General features: G+C 37.0%; 2 protein-coding genes across 2 annotated transcripts; one reads left to right on the top strand and one right to left on the bottom strand.

The window, feature by feature from the left end:
* The first annotated feature begins 10,715 nt into the window (after nucleotides 1-10,715).
* Nucleotides 10,716-18,529, top strand: LOC110371621 (WD repeat-containing and planar cell polarity effector protein fritz homolog). The gene is made up of 14 exons (XM_064037451.1): nucleotides 10,716-10,885; nucleotides 11,070-11,368; nucleotides 11,553-11,674; nucleotides 12,047-12,213; nucleotides 12,369-12,483; nucleotides 12,818-13,042; nucleotides 13,300-13,433; nucleotides 13,630-13,750; nucleotides 14,179-14,308; nucleotides 14,609-14,732; nucleotides 15,743-15,894; nucleotides 16,371-17,035; nucleotides 17,246-17,369; nucleotides 17,942-18,529. The coding sequence occupies exons 1-14, from the start codon at nucleotides 10,809-10,811 to the stop codon at nucleotides 17,995-17,997; spliced, it is 2,511 nt and encodes an 836-aa protein (XP_063893521.1). The 5' UTR covers nucleotides 10,716-10,808; the 3' UTR covers nucleotides 17,998-18,529.
* A 937-nt stretch (nucleotides 18,530-19,466) lies between these two features.
* On the bottom strand, nucleotides 19,467-20,514 carry LOC110371622 (ubiquitin-ribosomal protein eL40 fusion protein). The gene is made up of 3 exons (XM_049840532.2): nucleotides 20,407-20,514; nucleotides 19,910-20,142; nucleotides 19,467-19,724 (listed from the first exon to the last, which is right to left on the bottom strand). Exons 2-3 carry the CDS (start codon nucleotides 20,133-20,135, stop codon nucleotides 19,561-19,563), a joined length of 390 nt encoding a protein of 129 aa, XP_049696489.1. The 5' UTR covers nucleotides 20,136-20,142; nucleotides 20,407-20,514; the 3' UTR covers nucleotides 19,467-19,560.
* Nucleotides 20,515-20,960: the final 446 nt, after the last annotated feature.

Below are 20,960 nucleotides of genomic sequence, written 5' to 3'. Positions count from 1 at the left end.
AGTCCGTGCCCCTTAGCGGACCTACTAAAAACTGACAAGGACTAGGACAGTCCTAATCCTGGGTTCCAATTTAAAAACATCAGATTTACTTGAATTGATGAGATCTTGCATAAAATGTTTCTTCAAAAGTTAGATATTTTATCTGTGCTTATTTATCTGACTTCTGTCAACTTATTAATTAGAGACTGATATATTGAAAATATGTCTGCATTGGTTGCAAAAACAGGCGAATGATTTGCATTAATCAGACTTGCTTTGTTTTTGATGTTAGTACTCGAATCGAAATAAGTATATTTTCGTTCAAATACATTTCAATTGTTCTTCTCAAGATACAATGCCATAAGCGAATGTTAATTAAAATATAATTTATCTTGATTAATAGGCCAATTAAAACAGTTGTTTGTCACGGCACGTGATTAATTTCTTCAACAATCATTGAGTTGTTTGGGTGATTAACATAGGTATAGGATTAATTAGACCTTCATACAGCATGAATTTGTTAACCCTTTATCATATTCAAATGAATCATATTTTCTGTTGTTATTTTATAGTTGATCAGCAGTCAATAGAAAAATATATTTCCCAAAAAGTTTAGATTCATTCCAAACAAATGTTATTTATTTCAAAATATATTAATACTTATGTTCGTGCGTGAATCAAATTATTCGTATAATTGGCCATCAATTGTACAGTCTTGCTGCAGTCGTTTTGGAAAATAGTACGTTCAATTAATAAGAACGTAGTACCACGCTTGTTGTTGAATAATTCATGAAAATATTAATAGCTCGTCAATCATACGATGAATGGCTGTCAGTTAGTAGTCTATTCAAATTACATGTTTGTGAACTTGTTACACAGCCCTTGTAATGTTACCCTATAGATGCTAACACACCAAATATTAAGTTTATTTAGATACCAGTATAGTTACACAACATAAAATAAGGTGAACTTAAAATTTTTTAGCCAATAACCAAACTTAGCGGCCCATCAAAATTAGAACATATACTAAGTATTTTTAATTATTAACTTCGAAGTAACAAACCTGGGTAAACGGTTTTGGCATCATTGTTGAAATACTAAAGTACTCCCTTAAACAAATGCTTCTGAAATATTTCTGATTACCTGAAAATTACTTGTTGTTTTTTTATTATTGTATTGTTCTTGTATTTCGTCATATGCACTACCGTCTGAATATTTTATATTTTCATATAAAGATTAAGACAAAAAAAAAAGTTTGAGCTGACATTTATAAAGAACTAAACCATATTCTCGAAATGATAGTGCCTCAAGCCAGGAATAGACGACGTAACAATAAAATTGTCGTAGAAAGACCATACATTGTACCTATATCGATTGAGATCCGATAGACCGCCCCTCACTTTATCAAATCAGCTCAGATATCAGCGCGACCCTGGCGTGATGTACCCTATAACCTTATATCGACAGAAAACTGACTGAACAGACATTTGGTCACGCAAACCCATATGACTGTAATTGTTAAACTCCTGAAAGTATTTTGTTATTTAAATTCTTCGTGACATGTGTAGAGTAAAATAGTCGCAATATAAACGCTTAGGAATAAAGCACGTGTATCATAGTTTATTTCACGGATCCTACTTTACTTCTATGAACATTCGTGGTGATTGCACAACAAATACTTCCCACATTAGAACAGTACCTACCTAGGTGGATATTTCAGTTTAAAAGTGATCCTTAATATGCATTTCATAGAATTATTTAACAGCCACGACATGAATTTTCTTTTGTTTCATAAAAAAACCGTTTATACAAAAGTATCTCGTTAAAATTTCAGTTTTGATTTATGTATTCTGCAACCTAAAATGCAAAATCTATTCGTTATTACTCTGCTATTAAAGGAATTTCGAAATTATAAACATGGCATGTTCTGATATGGAATGCAATATCTTTTTTTCTAAAAGCTTTAACATTTACTTCTATTTAGCCTCATTAAGACTAAGTTATCACGTGCCAATAAATCGTATTAAGTAAACTTCAAACCCTGGTTTAAGAACTGCAACGCACCAGTATCGAAACTTGTACCAAGAAAACTGCTGAAAACTTTTGAAATAAACGGTATAGCTACTTGACTTTCTTCAAACTAAACGAAGACTGGACATCGCGATTCATTCGAATCGTTCCACTTTCATTCAAAAGTAGCTATTTAAAACTTTTGACGAATCAATATCAAAACTTTCAAAACAGAATCCTTATTTGAGTAAGTCAGGTTTCAGGTCAGTCTAGTTGAGTCATCGCTTTTCGTAACTTACGCATCCATGGTGAACCAGCTTCCAATTATCTTTGGCTTGTGTTTAAACACCACCCAAAAAAGTACCTATTTTACTACCAAAAAAATTCTAAACGGTTACCAAAATGGATAAATGGTCACCAAATAACGTTTCCAAAAATATTATTAAATAAAACCATTTTTTCGTATTATTGACTACTAAAAAAATATATGGACGCCTTTAAAATACACTTTAGACCAAATATTATATATTGTCACTACTTAGATGTTACCAATTATGTAATACCATGACTCCTAATTTGGTCATTTTTGTCAGACTAAAAAAGCTAACGATCGCTAGAATATTTCCCAAATACCAATTAATATACTAGGGTTCCCAAACGTACGTCGCTTATTTATTGTTATATGAATTTGTGTGTAACTCAGTACGTTTAAAATGTAAGCACGCAACATGCAGCAAGCATGGCTTCTGTCACGGCTCCGGCGCTGCGGGGCTCCGGCGGTCCCATGCGAGCTTATCGTCGCAGATGGTTTTCACGCTCACCACCGCAGCTTCGGCTTGCTGGCCGGCTCAGCCTGCCAGCCTCAGCCGCGGCGGCGAGCGCTTCAACTACCTGCGCCTCAGCTCGCAGGCCGCCTCGCCCGTCCGCGCCTACGCGGTTTTGAATTGCACTCTAGGGGTAGGGCAGACAAGACTACGTGGAGTCGGTTTTGCAGAGATTCGTTTCCGTCACTAACTTTGATTTTTGGTAATAATATTAATCTTTTAGTTGGATAGAATTTGGTGACCATTAATCCATTTTGGGAACCAAAAATAATATTTGTGCGAGATTTGCGATTTTTCTGATGTTATTTTATTTTTTTTGGATCATAATATTATATATTTTAGTGCCCTTTTAATAAAGTCAATTTATTTTTTTTGGAGTTGTTTATTTTATTTGGTGCTTCAGCTTAGAGTCTTAAAAATATTTTTGGTGACCGCCTAAATTATACCCATTATCTTTCACTTATGGCAAGTTTACTAACGTTGTTTTGAGTGGGTGTCCCCGTGATAAACCCAGTTTTGAAAGATATATTCTTATTTATGCATAATTTCCAGGAGCATTTCTACTTTCTACATACAGACAGCGAAGTTTTTTGTTAAGTGTTTTGCTGTACCAGATTTGACTACGGAACGCTAATTAAACTTTGCCAATCCCTACTTTGTTCGCCAGCTATTTTCTGTATTGCTTTTAAATAGCCGAATAGCAAAACTCACTTACAAAACTTAATACAGGCTGCCTCAAAATCTTGGAACCAAATATTCTTACGCAATACGAACTTTTTGGATAATTTAGGGTTCTTGCCCCAGAAACTTCTAGACTTCGTGAAGATAACTTAATTAAGATGGTAAATATTTACTTTAGGGGAGGGGTAAATCCCTAAAGCTATTAATAGCTAATATCTGGAGACACGTGACATATTGAAGCTCTAGTGATTGACGAAGGATGTTTATTATTGACACCAGATTTAGACGTAACTCGAAGATTCTAAGAAGTCAGATGACCAAATTTTCTCCTTGATAAAAGTTACGTACCTGGAAATATGAATTTGTGATTTTCTAGAAAAATATTTTGGAGTTATTCACACAATGAAAGTTTTCCACATAATATTCTATATCAATCAGTATCAGTAGTTTTGAACTTTCCTTTGTAAAAGTCATAAAAGCTGAAATCACACACAGACATACCACGTGTTAAGAATACCGTGAATCAAACTGACCAAGGCTGTGACATTCGGACCGAATAGATTTACAATCGCACCGCGGCCGGTATTTTTGTTTTATTCCCTTCAAATAAAGATAAGGCCCACAGTGATAGCCGTCGCGATTTATAGACGACAAATAAAATCGACCCATTATTGGGAAAGGCTCATTTACTCTAATTGAGGACATTTACTTGCTTTCTTTGGCTTATAGTTTCTTTATTATTCCTCCTTATTAGGTATTATTCAATAAGAGAAATTTTACCAACCAATTACATACCATTCATCTTTGTTACAATATTTGTATTTATTGTTGTATATACAGTCCTTGATTTGAAAAAAATACGTACCTTAATAGGTACCTAAAACGTAGTTACTTACAGATTATTAAAACCGGCCAAGTGCGAGTCGGACTCGTGCACGAAGGGTTCCGTAAATTACAGTTAAATCAACCTATCTCAAAAACTATAAGAGATACTTTGATCAAACCAAAAATCGTTGAAAGAGTTAATTAGCATGCATCACCTCTATTTTTTTTAGAATTTTATACCCCGTAGTTATAAAAATAGAGGGGGGGGGACATACTTTTTACGACTTTGAGAGCTGATATCTCAAAAACCGTTCACTTTAAGAAAAATGTTTTTTAGAAAACTTTATATCATTTTAAAAGACCTTTCCATTGATACCCCACACGGGTATGTACATCGAAAAAAAAAATTTCATCCCTCAGTTACATGTATGGGGGGCCCCACCCCCAATTCTTTTTTTTACTATTTAGTGTCATATTTTTGTAGCGGTTCATACAACACATATTCCCATCAAATTTCATCACTGTAGTACTTATAGTTTCCGAGTAAATCGGCTGTGACAGACGGACAGACGGACAGACGGACAGACGGACAGACGGACATGACGAAACTATAAGGGTTCCGTTTTTGCCATTTTGGCTACGGAACCCTAAAAACGGAACTTTCGGAGCTGAAAGGAAGTTAGATAGTTTGTAGCAATTCTAAGAGTAGAAAAGGTTATTCACCCTTGTCAATTTGTCTATAATTGTGTTCCGAGAACAAAATATTTTCGCATTATGACTAGCAAAGATGCTATTTACTTTTCTTAAGTACACACAGAAGGAATTTACTGAAATGTAATTAGACCGGGAAATAGGCAGTTTGAACCGTTACCGTTGCTTATGAAGGGTTGTCTGTTTGCCAAGAGACCGTCCTTAATAAGACATGGGTTCATTGTTTTTGCTGCTATGAAGGTTCGCTCTGTCACTTCGCTGGCTGTAGTGCAAACCCCTTCATTGTCCCTTATAATGAACTATACTTAAATGCTTCAACACTATAACGCTACGCGTGAAGGATGAATTTCTTGTCAGCACGGCTAATTAATGGTACACTTCGTAATTTTCTCAAGAACAAACTGGGAGCGATCTTCTCCCAGTTGTTTGTTGACGCCATTAAAGGGACTATTTACCCAACCGCACAGAATAAGAATTGAATTAAATGTAAAGAAAATTAAGCTTCAGCCCAGAGGACGTAACTTTTACAGACCAGAATTATTAAGACCGCTTCGAACGTTTACTTCGAGCAAACAATTTTGTCTACGTGAAATATAGTAATTCCTATACCGAAATCTAGCCACGTTGTCCCTAAATAGGCCCGTTTTACGGTACCTTAGTTTCTATGTCCCAATTCTGGAAACAAGAATATTTAGGACTTCTAAAACTAAATCACAAAGTAGAACAATACAACGGTGTGGTTACTAGGCCGTTTCACGCATTTTGTGTGATCATATTTTTGGGAAAATAAATGTGAAAAGTTAAATGAGTTCCAAAGTTTTGTCCATATAATAATGACGTGTAATTTTGAAAATAACTTTTGGGTACAATGTTGTGATGTAATGTCGGAATCACGTCATAATGGGTTGCAGTCAGTCCCGACCAGCTTTCTATGTATAATCCAAGGCCCGATAAGCCAGTGTCATACCTAAACGATAACCGTATTGAATAGATATGTCTCAGTGCTTTATTTTCATAACATTTGTTAATCTGGGACTGAAATCTCATTTTCTATCTATTCTGTTATAGACTACCTAAGTATTTGAATATTTCGAATTATTTCTACGATTTAGTTTCTGATTACCTTTCTGAATGTTTTCCAAGCATACCCAGAGAGAAAGACTAGTTCTTTCCACCACTTAACTAATCCCAATGGGTAACATCTTATTACGTAAGTAATGGCCATCTGAAAAATACATGTTTTCCTCTATTTACTTGGCAACAGGTTTATGGTTCTTTCTACGCTCAATATCTCTCATATAAATGAATAATTCATATTAGCGATCCCTTCAGAGGTAATATTAGGAACCTCTGTTAGGCAGGTAGGTATTCGTGAATAATATTCTTCAAGTGGCTTCATAACTTTTTCTTATATTGTTTAGGGTGCATGGTTGTACAAAGTACTCAAAGTAGGATAACATTACACCACGTATCATACAATTCCTTGTCAGTCCACATCATGTCGATGAGTACCTACATGTTAACATGCCACTGTTGCTTGAGTTTAAATATTATATTTACTAACTGAACTTTACCAGTAAATACCCAGTTATTACGTAAAATGAAATATATTTCAATGCATTCTCTCTTCAAGTAGCGCAATGTTACAAAAGTCGATATAGTTCTGTAAATTGAAACTCCTTACTGAGCATAAAACTAGTCTCCGTCAGTCGTTGGAAAATCCCTGAGTGGTTTTCACAGGCGCTTCAGAAAAAAGAAAGAAGGTTTCTTTTAAATTACTACTGGCACAATACAAAATATTATAAAAAGTATAGGTACACAAACAAAAAAGTTTGTTGTTGTAAGGCTGTATATTGTTTTAAACAAATTGTTACCCATAAAAGCTTCAGAGCCTTTTGTTGCTTTAATTGTTACATAACTTTGTGTTAGTGGTTACAATTAATTATTTTGGTTTCTTAGTATTCAAGTTGAAAGCAAGACCAAAATTGAGCAGTGTTCTGTTATATGACTTTTCATTGAATTTGATAAAGTTAATTTAGGTTTATCAACGATTTTTCAACATATTTGAACTTAGGTGTATCTGTGTAGAACATAGGTACATATACCTATCTAGATTTTGATTGACATTCACAGAAATTATGTACCTACACCTGACCAACAAAAAAGGATTGTACAGAAGCATGCAAATCACTTACGAAAATTAAGTATAGGAATATCGCAAACTCACTGTGATTTAATACATTGTTTTCTGTATTCGACTTTATTTATCGATGATCGCACGTAATTTTTCTTTTTTTATTGCCGTAAACCGCCATTTGTATAAAATGTATCCGAGTAACAGTGTGATAATGGTATCACTTCCTGAATTATTACATTTCACGTAAGAATAATGTAATACTGGGGAACATTTGTGGCTACAACAGTGCACAGTTTTTTTCATATATTTTTTACGCAAACGGTAGTTCTCTTTCAACATTATAGAGATATTGTGATACACTAAAAAGTTGTTGAAAAACTTTAAAAATTGTAGCATTGGTCTATAGGGTGGTAATGGCATTGATAACGTCATTTGCCCCATTATTTCCACAAACGTTGCATGACGATAAATGATTTAGCTCGAACTTTCCTTAGTCCCATGGGGATCATATGCAAAGTGCGATGACGCAGATAGTGCGTAAAATGTACGCAAGCTGCTCATAAAATTTTTATAAACAATGTAGAGGAAAAGTTCAGAATTTTGCATAGATATCATGGCTACATGCGGGCAACTATTTGTATTAGGCTGTACTTTCGATTAGTTTTTTCCATAATACTGGAATTCTAATTTCAACTCGAATTTTATGTAATTCGCACACGGATTGAACTCAACGTGTTAGGAACAAACAAAGGGTATTAAGCGACCTATTTATGTGATTCCGGAACAAAAGCCTAAAGGAGAACTAGGGAAGATGTTATCAGGTAAATGGCATCTTTCATCTGACAATTGACATCCATTCTTTATTAAAGGCTTCGTGCAAAGGTCGCACGCAGCTAACGACTTCACAATTTATCTTCGAATTTGGACGCCATTTTAACTTTAGATATTTTGGTAAGATATCAAATAAGGAATTAAAAAATTTAAGGCTAGAGAGTAATGTAAGCGGAATTGTTGAGAATGCAGATATTTGGAAAAAGTTATTTTTCTTACGTGGTTGGTTCAGCTGAACATTCCACGTTGCAAGGTTTTATGCCCTAACTTATTCTGACCACCAGAAAAGTTACTCTGGTATTGTATCCATCTTATACCTAAGTTTCTCCACTTTGTGACCAACCGGGCCGGACCTTGTTTCATGAACTCTTCGATATATAATTTCTGCAATATGCGTATAATAGGCAGTCAAACAAAATTGATGTCATAAGCCTTAAAAACTAATTAGGAGAGCAAACTTTATCGTTTAATCGGCTTTACGATGCCCTCTGGTTGGTAAGTAATTACATTTTCTACGGAATAATACCTGTTCTGTAGCTCTTATCAAGAATTGATATAATTTGAGCGCCGATGTGAACAGCGTTCACGCCAGATGCCAACCATTATTTCATTTTATCGGAGATATTTTGGCAAATGATTTAAAATAGGCCCCTTTTTAATTAGATATTAACGTCATTAATTTAATGAAACTAGGTCAGTGGGTAAATTACTCAAGTGCGACTTACGTAGAGCATTAACTGATAAAAAGTTTGCACAAGATTTTTTCTATTGCTCAAGTTTAAAAAAGGGCTCTTAGTCTATCATCATTAGCTCATAAAATTCATAGACAATGTAGATCATATTACAGTTGTGATGATAAATAAATTCAGGTCATTCAACCACTAACGCTTCTGATCTAGACGATGTTATTTAGGAATTGATTAACTAACGAATGGGCTAATTAGTTTTAAGGTGCCAATGCTAGGTTATAAGAAGAATTCGGATATACCTACACATACAAAATATACAACAACACTCATTAAGCCTCCACTCGCACCAAGGTTGCTGGGAAGCAGAAGAAGGCTTTAGGGGTGGGGGTCCTCGGAACGCCTTATGTAAACAAATATCAGAGAGAGAGCTTTTTCCTGTTTAGAATTAGTACCTTCTTACTTATAAACAAGAATAAAGGAAATCGACTTCATACAAAGTTTTTTTGGTTGACATGCCTACTTCATTACTTCCCACAGAACGCATAATGAGGCACATCGATTTCTAAAATTACTCTTATGATCCAATATCACAATAAGTGTTTTGGTCTGGCCATTGTTGCGCTTAGCGTTTATTCACTAGGAGTTAACCGCAATACTACAGTTTTATCGGTTTTATGATTGCAGGCAAACAATTTACAGCTATATTCCATTCAAACGGCTATGTTTTATGCGTGCCTTTTGCTGGCAGGCAAACATAAATAACATACCTGTATGAAGTGTCGCGCACCTTATCTTTCGACATGCCGTAGGTACACTTTAGATCCTAACCACATCATACGTGGTCGCGCTAACAAGGTGTTTTCGCCCTACACCATAACAATCACGTGAATTATGAAATACAATGTACAAACTCTCACTTGTTACAGCTAAGTTAGTAAATAGTATGTTGGCCTTACACGTCTATATTATGTGTACCAATGATCGAATGCTTTTCTATTATGGTGAACTACAAAATGCATAGAAGCTTTTTTAAGTTTCTACAGCTGAATTTACTAAGTACCTACATAATCATTTTAGTACCTAAGATAAGCTAGGAAATAGGTACACCACAGTACGTACCTAAGACTAAATCTCTCCTGTTAAAGGAGGTGTCGTTCGCAGGATTTGATCAAGAAACAAATACTTCTGACGTTCAAATACTGACGGTTACTTAACTTCCCAATCCCAAAGTTGCCTCTATAACAAATTAAGTATTTTACAATAATTTTGCCAAACATATCCTTAGGTAGGTACTATTATTGGGAATCTACAACAGTTTGATTGAGAAAAACCGGTCAAGTGCGAGTCGGACTCGCGAAGGGTTCCGTACCATTATTTAAAATCACGTTTTTGTATGGGAGCTCCCCAAAATATTTACTTTATTCTAGTTTTCAGTATTTCTTGTTATAGGGGCAATATAAAATACATCATCTGTAAAAATTTCAACTCTCTAACTCATGAGATACAACTTGGTGACAGACGGACGGGCGGACAGAGGAGCGAAAACAATAGTGTCCCGTTTTACCCTTGGGGTACGGAACCCTAATAATCACAAGTATGATAATATAATACATGGACCGTTTAATACCTGTGTTACAGCGGCAGCGATAGCGGAAGCAACTCAATTTTCCAGTTCTGTGCATTCATATTCTGTATACCTCAAAACATAACAAGAAAGGAGCAATATTATGTTGTGTAGCATTTTACCCGTACCCGCCCAAGTCAAAGTTTTGAAAGGCGGCGAGTAGCGGCGATTGTCCAATGTTCATTTCAACACGACTTCAACCGCACTCCAAAATTCTTATTTCAACCTTTACACGATTTTGAATCTGTTGCTGGTCTAAGCTCGATGGTTGCTGGCAAACAAAACGTCATTACAACAGTGCGTCAATAGGCAGTATGGTCGAAAGACTTTAGCCTGCCCTATGGGCAAAAAAACAGTGCGTCAATGTCAATGTCATTGTCATATCATAATTATTTACTATTTGTAATTACCTTTCGTGATTGCTATTTCATTCACGTTTTTAATAATTTCGGGATTTAAAATAAATGTTTTGTTAAAAGTATGTTGAAGATCATATAATGATCAACTACGACGTCAAGTTTTTAACTTGCGATGAAAGCTTACACTTAAAAAACAGTGACTTCAAAAGTTTCAAGTATGTTACAAACTTCTAAAACAAAATATAATTTCCATCACTTTACTGTGTAAATAAAGACCTGTTTCGTACTTAACCCACATAATAGTATAAAATTAGAATTGCATTGTTAATTAGTATAAGTTATACACACATACTTTTACTCCAACATAACTTTCGTATAACATAAAATAAAATCTTACAGGTATGAGACAAAGAAGAGAGTAGATGAAACTGTTTATGACTCGGGGAAGAGGAGTTATTGTGAGAAGCGTGGAGGCCTGTGGCGGGTCGCACACCCCCGGCAACTGCGCCAACTGGAGTCTAAGCTCAGAGACAGAAGCATCATTACTTGCGAATGGACCACAGACCATTTAATCACCTTAGTGTTCTCCTCAGGAGTTATAGCATACCTAACTGTTAAGCCAAACTCTTTAGATGTCAGTCAGATCCTTTTTGATAGGTACTTTGTGGGAAAGCTTTCTGGTCAGAGTATTACAAATGGTGAGTAATCCAAAGCTGTATAAAATGATTAAAACTATTACTATACGTTTATTTAATGCTGTAATGTACTCCAATTTTAATAAACTGATTTCCTATACCTGAAACTAACACATAGATACTTTAAGGTTCAAACACCCAACCACAACTATTTTGAAGTAATAACCATTGATCAATTTGATTGCAGTGGCACTTTCCAAGTCATACATATTAGTGACACACAATGACCGCACCGCAACCCTGGTAACATTTGGCAAGAACAATGTCAGTCTTCCATGTCGCATTACCGACAGGGACCCACATATACAGGTAAGCTTTTATCATCATCATCTCAGCCATAGGACGTCCACTGCTGAACATAGGCCTCCCCATCCACCTGCATCCAGTGTCTTCCGGCAACCTCTATAAGGTTGTCTGTCCACCTTGTATCATCAATTAAGTTTAAATAAACCAGTACACTATTTAATTTGAAACCAGAAATATTTTTAAGCATTTAAGTATTAAAAAATATGTTTATTAAAAACATGCCTACTTCATTGCTTTCCTCACAACACATAATAAAGCACACCAACTTCCAAAATGACATCTATACAAACTTCCAGCATGGTTTTGTATTTGTAGCCTAAAATTGTGGCTATGACTATATACAATGAATTTTACATATAAATTGATCTCTTTCAGAACATAGAACTAGGTGGCAGCAATCGCAGGACAGAAAGGCACCTATCATCAAGGGAAGGCAGCAACTCAGCTAGATTACTTGTGTGGAGTGTCACGGTGGCTGAGCCAGCACCCTGGAGCCCTGTACTGGAAGACCATGCTAATTTACACCTTTATAGCATCAATGGGTAATAATTCTGATACAAAAGAAGTATGGATGAAATTAAAAAATCTTAATTCAAAAGTTCCCATAATAATGATTATAGACAAACAAATATTTATGAAATAATCTGAATTGTATGAATTCATATAATGATATACTAAATTGTATTTCATGTTACAGACATAACATCAGTTTGACAGCATACCACCAACTGGAGAATGAGACATTATCAGCAGAACTGTCACATAAGGCTGATAATGTGGTTCACATTGTAGAACAAGTTACATGTCATAAGGTACATTCTTTTTTATATATGAGTTAATTGCCCACAGTCTTTAAACCTCAACTCAAACATTTAAACACCCTTCATTATTACTACTGACACTACTTTGGTGCATCTTGAGTAAAGGCTTGCTTAATTCAATCCTGGCTTCTAATATGTGGGACCTTTTTCTTAATTCACAGACACACCTATAGAAAGAAAGAAAGATTAATGACCAATGTTTCCAGAGCAGAATAGTTTTTTAGTCAGTAAAAGAATTACAGTTAATATCCTCATTCCTCACTATTTATTTACAAACTTCATGTGCGAAAATTATTCAAACTTAAGGCATTTATACTTTTTTCAGAACGGAATCAACTTAGACTGGCTTCGTTACGAAGTGAACCCAGATGACCAGGCGACAAAGCTATCGGCGGGTCGCGACAGTGCGACGCACGTGTCGTTGTCTACGCCCGTGCGCGTCGTGCGACGGGCGCCGTGCGACACGCGACTGCTCATCGCGTGTATTGACGGGTCGCTACATGTCGTGCATTGTGTGGACGGCCTTACGCATACCACTAGAGCTGGATTTGTAAGTTTCTGTACCTTCTGCCTATACTTATTAGTGGTATAATCGAGCATATACCTTTTCCAAGGAGAAAGAAGTTCAGACTCCAAGCTGTTTCTAATATATTATTGATGAATACCACCCTTTCCCGCGGTTTCACCTGCGTGGAATATCTTCCCATACCCGGACAAAATATGTCAAATATGCACAGCAATGAAAGTATTCAAGTTTCATCTTTATCATATTAGTGTGGATAATCATTGTATTATTTTTATTCATAGATAGCGACGGAGATCCGATGGGCTGACGAGCTGATCATAGCTGCGGAAGAAGGCGGGAGGTTGCAATGCTTCGACCGCGCTCTCTCGTTGCTACACCACCACTCCAAATGTCTTGATCTGACTTCGTATCTGCGGTGAGCAAAACCTGTTCATAAGTACACAGTATCTATCAAATTAGAGCCTCCAAAAACAGTTAACAATATGAGACCCTTTTTCAGAACGCAATTTTCATTCCAGCCATTTGTATTTTCAATGCAAAATAAACTCAAACACTAGTAACAAAAAGGTTTAATTTGGTTTAACCTTAGCCTTACCTTGTAACAATTATAGTGACAGTCGGCGTATGCAGTTGTTGGCTACAAGGAGCGCTAAGGCAGGCCCTGTCATCTTAGCGTGCTTCTCTGGCGGCCCTCTCACGCTTCTACACATCACACACCCTCGACTACTAACGGTAAATCTATACAAATCAATAAAATTCAAATGTCTTCTCTCTAGCATTTTCCCAACTGTTGGAATCTGCTTCCAGTTTCACCAGACGAGTACCTGCCAGTTTTTTTTGTATTCAGGAGTTTATTTGTGATATCTTAATACCAGTTTTTCACAAATGCATATGAAAGTAAATACGGTATTTTCAGTTAAAAAATGGGTGTATTTCTCTTTGCCTCTGTTGCTTCCATCTAAAACGGCTGCAGCGATTTTAACTGGATTTTATCTAGACAGAAACCTGATGTTGTGATTGTATATTTATATCTTTTCGCAGACATAAAGCAAACCTGATGAATGGTAAATACAAAAAAAAATAACCTGGAAAATTCAATCACAATCACATCCAAATGGAATTTAATGAGTAAGTTATTTATAGTTAAATATGATTTCCAGGCGTGGGTGCGAACGAAGCGGTCATCTAACGCAATATCATTACTTCGCGCGATGGATTGGGAGCGCGAGGGCACTCAGTGTCTATGGGCGGTTAACATGCTCGTCTGTGATGCACTTAGGAGTAAAGCTGGTGCGTATCCCTTAAATATTACAATTCAGTTTTTTTTAATTGAAATTCAGTATTTAATGTATTATTTTTATCCTAAATAGCCTGCCATATGATGGTAAAATTTCGTAAGTGTGTTTTCGTGATATGCTTTGTACAGTTTATTTGTATTGTAATTGTAAACCAGAAAATTATTTCCTTGAAATTAAAATAAAATTATAGAGAAAACATTATAAATATTATAGATTTCAAAATAAGAAAAAAATACTTTTATGTTGACGATAAACTTTAGGGCCTTCGTATGCTAAGTCGTGTTGTGTGTAGAGTGCCTGGGCTGGGAGCGCGTGGCGCAGGGCGCGGTGGGCGCGGGGCTGTGCGCGCGGGCGCGGGCCGCGCTGGCGCCGCCGCTGCACGACCTCGCCAGGAAGTTCTTCCACCATCTGCTGCGGTAAGCACGGGCCTTGGCACATTTCACTAAGCCCTTAGTTAGATAACTGCTTTCTGATTATTAAAAATAAATGTTTTTATCCTTTTCTGTGATTAAATAATGGATCATATTGTGTGCAATTTATTTACGATTGTAGAACCGACTTCCCTATAGGGTAATATGCCTATAGGGAATAGACCAATGGCAAACCAATGGAATGTTATATGAAAACTATTGGTTATATATTAATTATTATTTGGTTTGCGTAAATATGATCATCGTCGTGGTGGCCTAGTGGGAGTCGTGGTGGCCTAGTGGGCAAAGAACCAACCTCTCGAGTATGAGGGCGCGGGTTCGAATCCAGGTCAGGCAAGCACCAATGCAACTTTTCTAAGTTTGTATGTACTTTCTAAGCATATCTTAGACACCAATGGCTGATAAAAAGGTGAAGGAAAACATCTTGAGGAAACCTGGACTATAGTCTGAAATCACCAACCCGCATTGAGCAAGCGTGGTGATTAATGCTCAATCCTTCTCCATGGGAGAAGAGGCCTGTGCCCAGCAGTGGGACGATAAAAAGGCTGTAACTTCAAATATGATCATGTTCATATCAGAATTTCACACTAAAATCAAGTGGCTTCCTATACGACTTCGTCGGAATGCTGATATTCTTTCTTTGCCGTACCCACTGTATTCTCTATATTTGTTGGTTATGTATACTGTCTATTGGGACTGATGAGTCATGTCAATAAAACAAATGGTTAGGGCGAACACTTGTTAATGACTAGTCAATAATTATTTATGAGATTTCATTATAAGTACATAATATTTGACATACTTAAGGGAACTGACTACCTACTAGGTAGGTACTGATTAACTGACTACCTACTAGGTAGGTACTGATTAACTGACTACCTACTAGGTAGGTACTGATTAACTGACTACCTATGCTCCACATCTTTGTCCATGTTTGGTGTACAATAAAGAATATTCTATTATTGAGAACTTGATACAAGTTGCGGGTATTACAGCCGCGGTCGCGTGGAGAAGGCGCTGAGCCTGGCGGTGGACCTGCGCGCGTGGGACCTGTTCCGCGACGCGCAGTGCGGCGCGGCGCGGCGCGGACACGCGCAGCTCGCGCAGGAGGCCGCTGCGCTAGCGAGGGAACACGCACAGAACAATGGTACGTACAATCATCGGCAAGGATATTGAGCCCTGACCTTCACCTGAGCAGAAGTGATTTATTGGTTTATTGCCTTAAGTGTACAGTGCGCAAAGCGATCCCCACTCTTCCGCTGAGAGCTCAATATCGGTGCCGATACCTAGTCTTCTCTGAACTTGCTGTCGTCATTGAACTTTGCGCAGAAACCAGTTCTATGTGTCAGCGGTGGTAGGGTCCACCCACGCAAAAAGCTCTAAGAAGTAGCTCTATATAGTGAGGTTCTCTCTAACTTAAATTGTTTTACCACCCATACTGTATACCGCGGAAACTATATTTACTTCTCAATTTGCACCAGGATTGAATATAGCTAACGACACTAACAACTAACAACGTTTCCTTTGGATGAAAAATCCTGTTCAGTAATACAGAATATTCGCATCTGCAGTCTCACAAAATTACCAGCTAGCTGACAGAATATAATTTTCTACCAATTTCAGGGTCCGAGTGTTCAGACTCATGTTCAAGTTGCAGTTCACACTCATATACCGGTTCTGAAGAAGAAACGAGTGGTACATCAGAGTTAGTGAAAACGAAACCGCCGCCACTCCCTCGCGTGTCACTGCCGAACCACCCCACTCTCATGCAAGTCCCGATCACTCACACTGAGACCGTGTCTACCAATAGCATACGGCCTAATCTCCACCAGTACTTGGAGAGAGACAATACCATATGGACCACTGACGTGCGAGACGATACCTATACAAGGACCGAGAACTACGATCGTGAATATTCGAAGCCCATACGGAGTCAAGGCGTCCGGTGGCACAGTATGGACGTCCTCTCCAACTATAACGGACAGAAACAGAAGCTACTGACAATCAATGAGGCCCCCGCTAGACCTACACACGCTGTCGTAGACATTATACCTCGGCCACATGACGGACTCGCTTCCACACACTTCAAACATTTGTACCAAACGCAGCTGAGGGAAGAAGCTCCTAACACATTGTATCGTTACCACAATAACAATAATTACCATCCTAGTACAAGTTTGAAAGCGACTTATCGAATAGACAGTGACGCATATGAGAAGCAAGGCAGTCGGTCCGGCGAAAGGAACAAAGTAAAATTTTCGGATACTGTTACCATAGCTGTTGTTTCAGTAAGTAGTTTTCTTCGTAAAATAAATAGGCTTAATCCATATAAGGCCCCCATATTTATAATTCTTTATATTACATCAAGAGAGATAAAACAAACTTTTCGAAACCCCTTGATAATTTTATACTTGACTTGTCTTTGAGTTTTATAGGTAGCCTGTATAAGGTCTAAGTTCCAACAACAAACTAATTGTAACGTCACTTGTGTCCGTCAGGAAGGGCGCGTGTCGCCGGAGCCGGCGCGCGAGCTGGCGGCGAGCCTGCCGCTGTCGCCGCCGCACAACTACCTCGCCGCCTTCGCCCCGCAGGCGCCGCCCGCGCTGCCCGCCGCCCCCGCCGGTACTACGCTCGACTACGTCGAAGTGTGACTCACGCACGCATGCCATTGTCTGCATTTGCACCTCATTCGTGCTGCACGCGAATCTGCACGATCCAAATATCTATATGAATATTACTATACAGAAAATTTATTTTATAGTCTTTATTTACTAATTTATATAAATAATGTCATTAAGTATTGAGCAAAATAGTTTTAAAATATTAAACTGCAAACATCCTACAGAGTAATTTTTTGTATAGTAAGTAACCTCAGACATAGTATTGCTTAAGTTTTGCTTGTGGACCATAAATACGATAAAAATTGGTCATCGTAAACAAATTCAAATTGTGCCATGTAAAAACCGACGGTCGATAGTCGGTATACATACTTTACGCTGACATCCATTTCGAAAGTTAAAAGCATTGTATGATGTATGTAATGTAACCTATGCATGATTTTTGTGTATTAATAAATAATATAAATCTCACCATCATGAAAGCATGTGTAAATGAACACTACACACTAATACAGCTCGTTGCACCAAAACATCTGATCGAAACATTCTATAATTTTATATAAATCCTATTTTCAGAAAACCTACAGCAAAAGCCGCCGAAAATCAAAGTTGTGCATTTCGGCATGGTATAGAGAAACTGCAATACATTCCGTTGTTACAACATTGTGCAATTATAGAAAGTTCTTATTATTATTTACCTACTTATTAGGAATCCGTCCAGTTTTAGATTAAGCATAGCATTTGTTTTTGATACTGAAGTATTGATTCTATACTAATTTAAGAATAAAGTGTTATCGATAAATTTAATTGTGAAAAGATCTGTTTAAAGTGTGATTCAATAATTAATTGTGATGAAATAATTCTCGAGATTTCAAGGCATCTTATTAATAGTAGACAAGTGTTGAATGGCAATATCCTGTCAAAGGGCTATAATAGCTGTTTAATTGAATGTCTATTTTAACCAGTCGGCTGGAATTACCCAGAGTTTGTTCTGGTATTCATTTCAGATAAAGGGGAAACTCACGCATTTATTATCTTAGTTAGGAAGAAAGTCTGCATGGTTGACATGGTTGTGAATACAATTTTCAAAAGAAAGTTATTAGAAGAAAAATTAATATTATTGTTTTCATAATGTATTGTTCTAATAAATATAATTGTATTTGTTTTATACTTTTTAATCCCGTGTATGCCTACTTATCTATTCGATCCCTACTAGAAAATCCTAATAAAAACAATAGAAGATACACAGATCAACTCGGAAAGGGATCGTCACCGCATCAAATCGAGCCGTTTAGTATGAAACTGTCTATTGCAACGTACTTTAAGTAATTAAGCCAATCTGCGGCAGCCAGTAAAACGTATGACTCTGTATGGGAGCCCGCGCACTAGGCAGCCACGATTTCCTGGGGCCCGATTCTCCTAAGTTAATAATGTCAAAATCGAAATCGAATCGCAATAGCAGTTTTAACCATATCGGGCATTCTGCTACTAATATACCTAAGACCAATTTGAATCGTATTCCAACGAGATTCGATTGGTTTGCGATTGGTCTAGGTACTATTTTGGTCTATACGGTAGTTTGCTCTACAATAATTTTGCAATCGTAAATCATTTGCAGACAAAATGATTCATTATTGAATGAAAGAAAAGGATAAAAACGTTTATTTCAAAGAAAAAATAGCGGAATGCCACATACGTTTCAATCGTAATCGAGTCGGGAATGGATCGCAGTCGGACGTGAATCGTATGCTGCTAAGTAAAATTATTAGGAGTGTAGTGATGATGTAGACGATCCACTCCGTTGATGTGTAATTTACCCTATGTATCTCCTTCAGAAAAAAAGTACTTGCAAAACACCGAAGACAAAAAGGAGGCGGATATAAAAAATAACTTGAGCCCTAGGGCACCCTAGGCTGTTATGTGCCTGAAGTTGTATAAATGTAAATACATCCTTAAGGCCCATAAATGAAAAAGTAAATTGAACATGAGAGCTAATTTCTAAATTATTTACACAAGAATTTTATTTTTCTATTGCTTTGGGCTATATCTATGTATGTCTATACACATAAATGACCAACAGCTAGCCTAAAAATAAAAATAATTTATGTAGTTTACACTTTTATTAATTTAGCTTAATTTTTTTTCAAAATTGCAGATTATAATAGCAGGTGCTATGCATTGATGTATAACAGAATTTAATCCTTCAGCTTCTTCTTGGGGCGCAGGTTGTTAGTGTGGCCACACTTTGTCTTACGGCAGTTGGTTGCACGAGGGTGGAGGCGAGCATAGCACTTGCGGCAAATCATTTTGTCACAGTTGTACTTCATAGCCAGGATACGGAGAGAAGGCTCAATAGTACCTGGAATAAGACACCTTAATTAATATCAAAACTAATATCTCCATACAATTAAGACTTATCACAACAATTTGTAAGATACTTTTAATAGAAAACTGTTGGTTATTACTGATTGTGGCACTTGCTTAGCTACTTAATCTTAAACTTCATAATTAAACAACTGAAACAGCCGTGAAGTTACTCCTTACCTCCTCTCAGCCTGAGCACCAAGTGAAGAGTGGATTCCTTTTGGATGTTATAGTCTGAAAGAGTGCGGCCATCTTCCAACTGTTTACCGGCGAAGATAAGACGTTGCTGGTCTGGCGGGATGCCCTCTTTATCCTGGATTTTTGCCTTTACATTCTCAATAGTGTCTGAAGCCTCCACCTCGAGGGTGATGGTCTTACCCGTCAGGGTTTTTACGAAGATCTGCATTGTAGAGCTGCAAACAGGATTAATTTTATAATCACAACATCTTGTTCATTTTTTTGATGGTAGTGGCTTTGTTTAGTAAACTAGAAAATAAATGCGAATCGATATGGGCGCAGGAATTGACACGCCACGCGGATTTTGAACTTCGAATATCAAGTTTTACGCATGAAAGTAGTTACATACAGAAAAGAACACAGTGAGTACTAGATAACACAAAATTCTAAATCAGTTTATCACTTTGTACTTAAATTGAAGAAGTTTTTCCCAATCTTACCTTCTCTTAAAAACGTGCTCACAGTAAAAGAATTGACAAGAGAGACTCGTACAGACAATATGGCGGAACTTTGCGTTCAGAAATTCAAAACCTGGATATCATAATATTACATCAAAGTTGTATTATTAAATTCGGGCAATAATTCAATTATATTCTTACATGCACCTGTATATTTATAAAGTATATTCTTACATATTTTCGATGGATAAAAAGCGTTAAATTGGTTTATGTTTTTAAACGGAAGATGCTTTTGCACAAAAACATGGCTGGACAGCAAGAAGCATTATATCGGATTGGAGGGAGTGGGGCAGGTTCCTTTTTTGCGGAGAAAATCCTCATGTACTTCCTTCCAGAATCAGGATTCTTAGACAGCCCCACTATACTTACTGGTAGCCCGCCTCGCTTGGGACTCATGCCCTGCATAAGGTTATCATTGAATCCTTCTATGAAAAAACTAGCATCAAAATCTTTTGCGTACCTAGTTTAGGAAAGATGTTTACATCTTCGCATGCGTATATGCCTATGTATGCTTGTAAGCATACATAGGGATATAC

This window comes from Helicoverpa armigera, chromosome 13 (genome assembly GCF_030705265.1).
Source record: "Helicoverpa armigera isolate CAAS_96S chromosome 13, ASM3070526v1, whole genome shotgun sequence".
NCBI classification, from domain to species: domain Eukaryota; kingdom Metazoa; phylum Arthropoda; class Insecta; order Lepidoptera; family Noctuidae; genus Helicoverpa; species Helicoverpa armigera.
The sequence above is the reverse complement of the archived record's forward strand: the minus strand, read 5'-3'. Positions and strand labels throughout refer to the sequence as shown.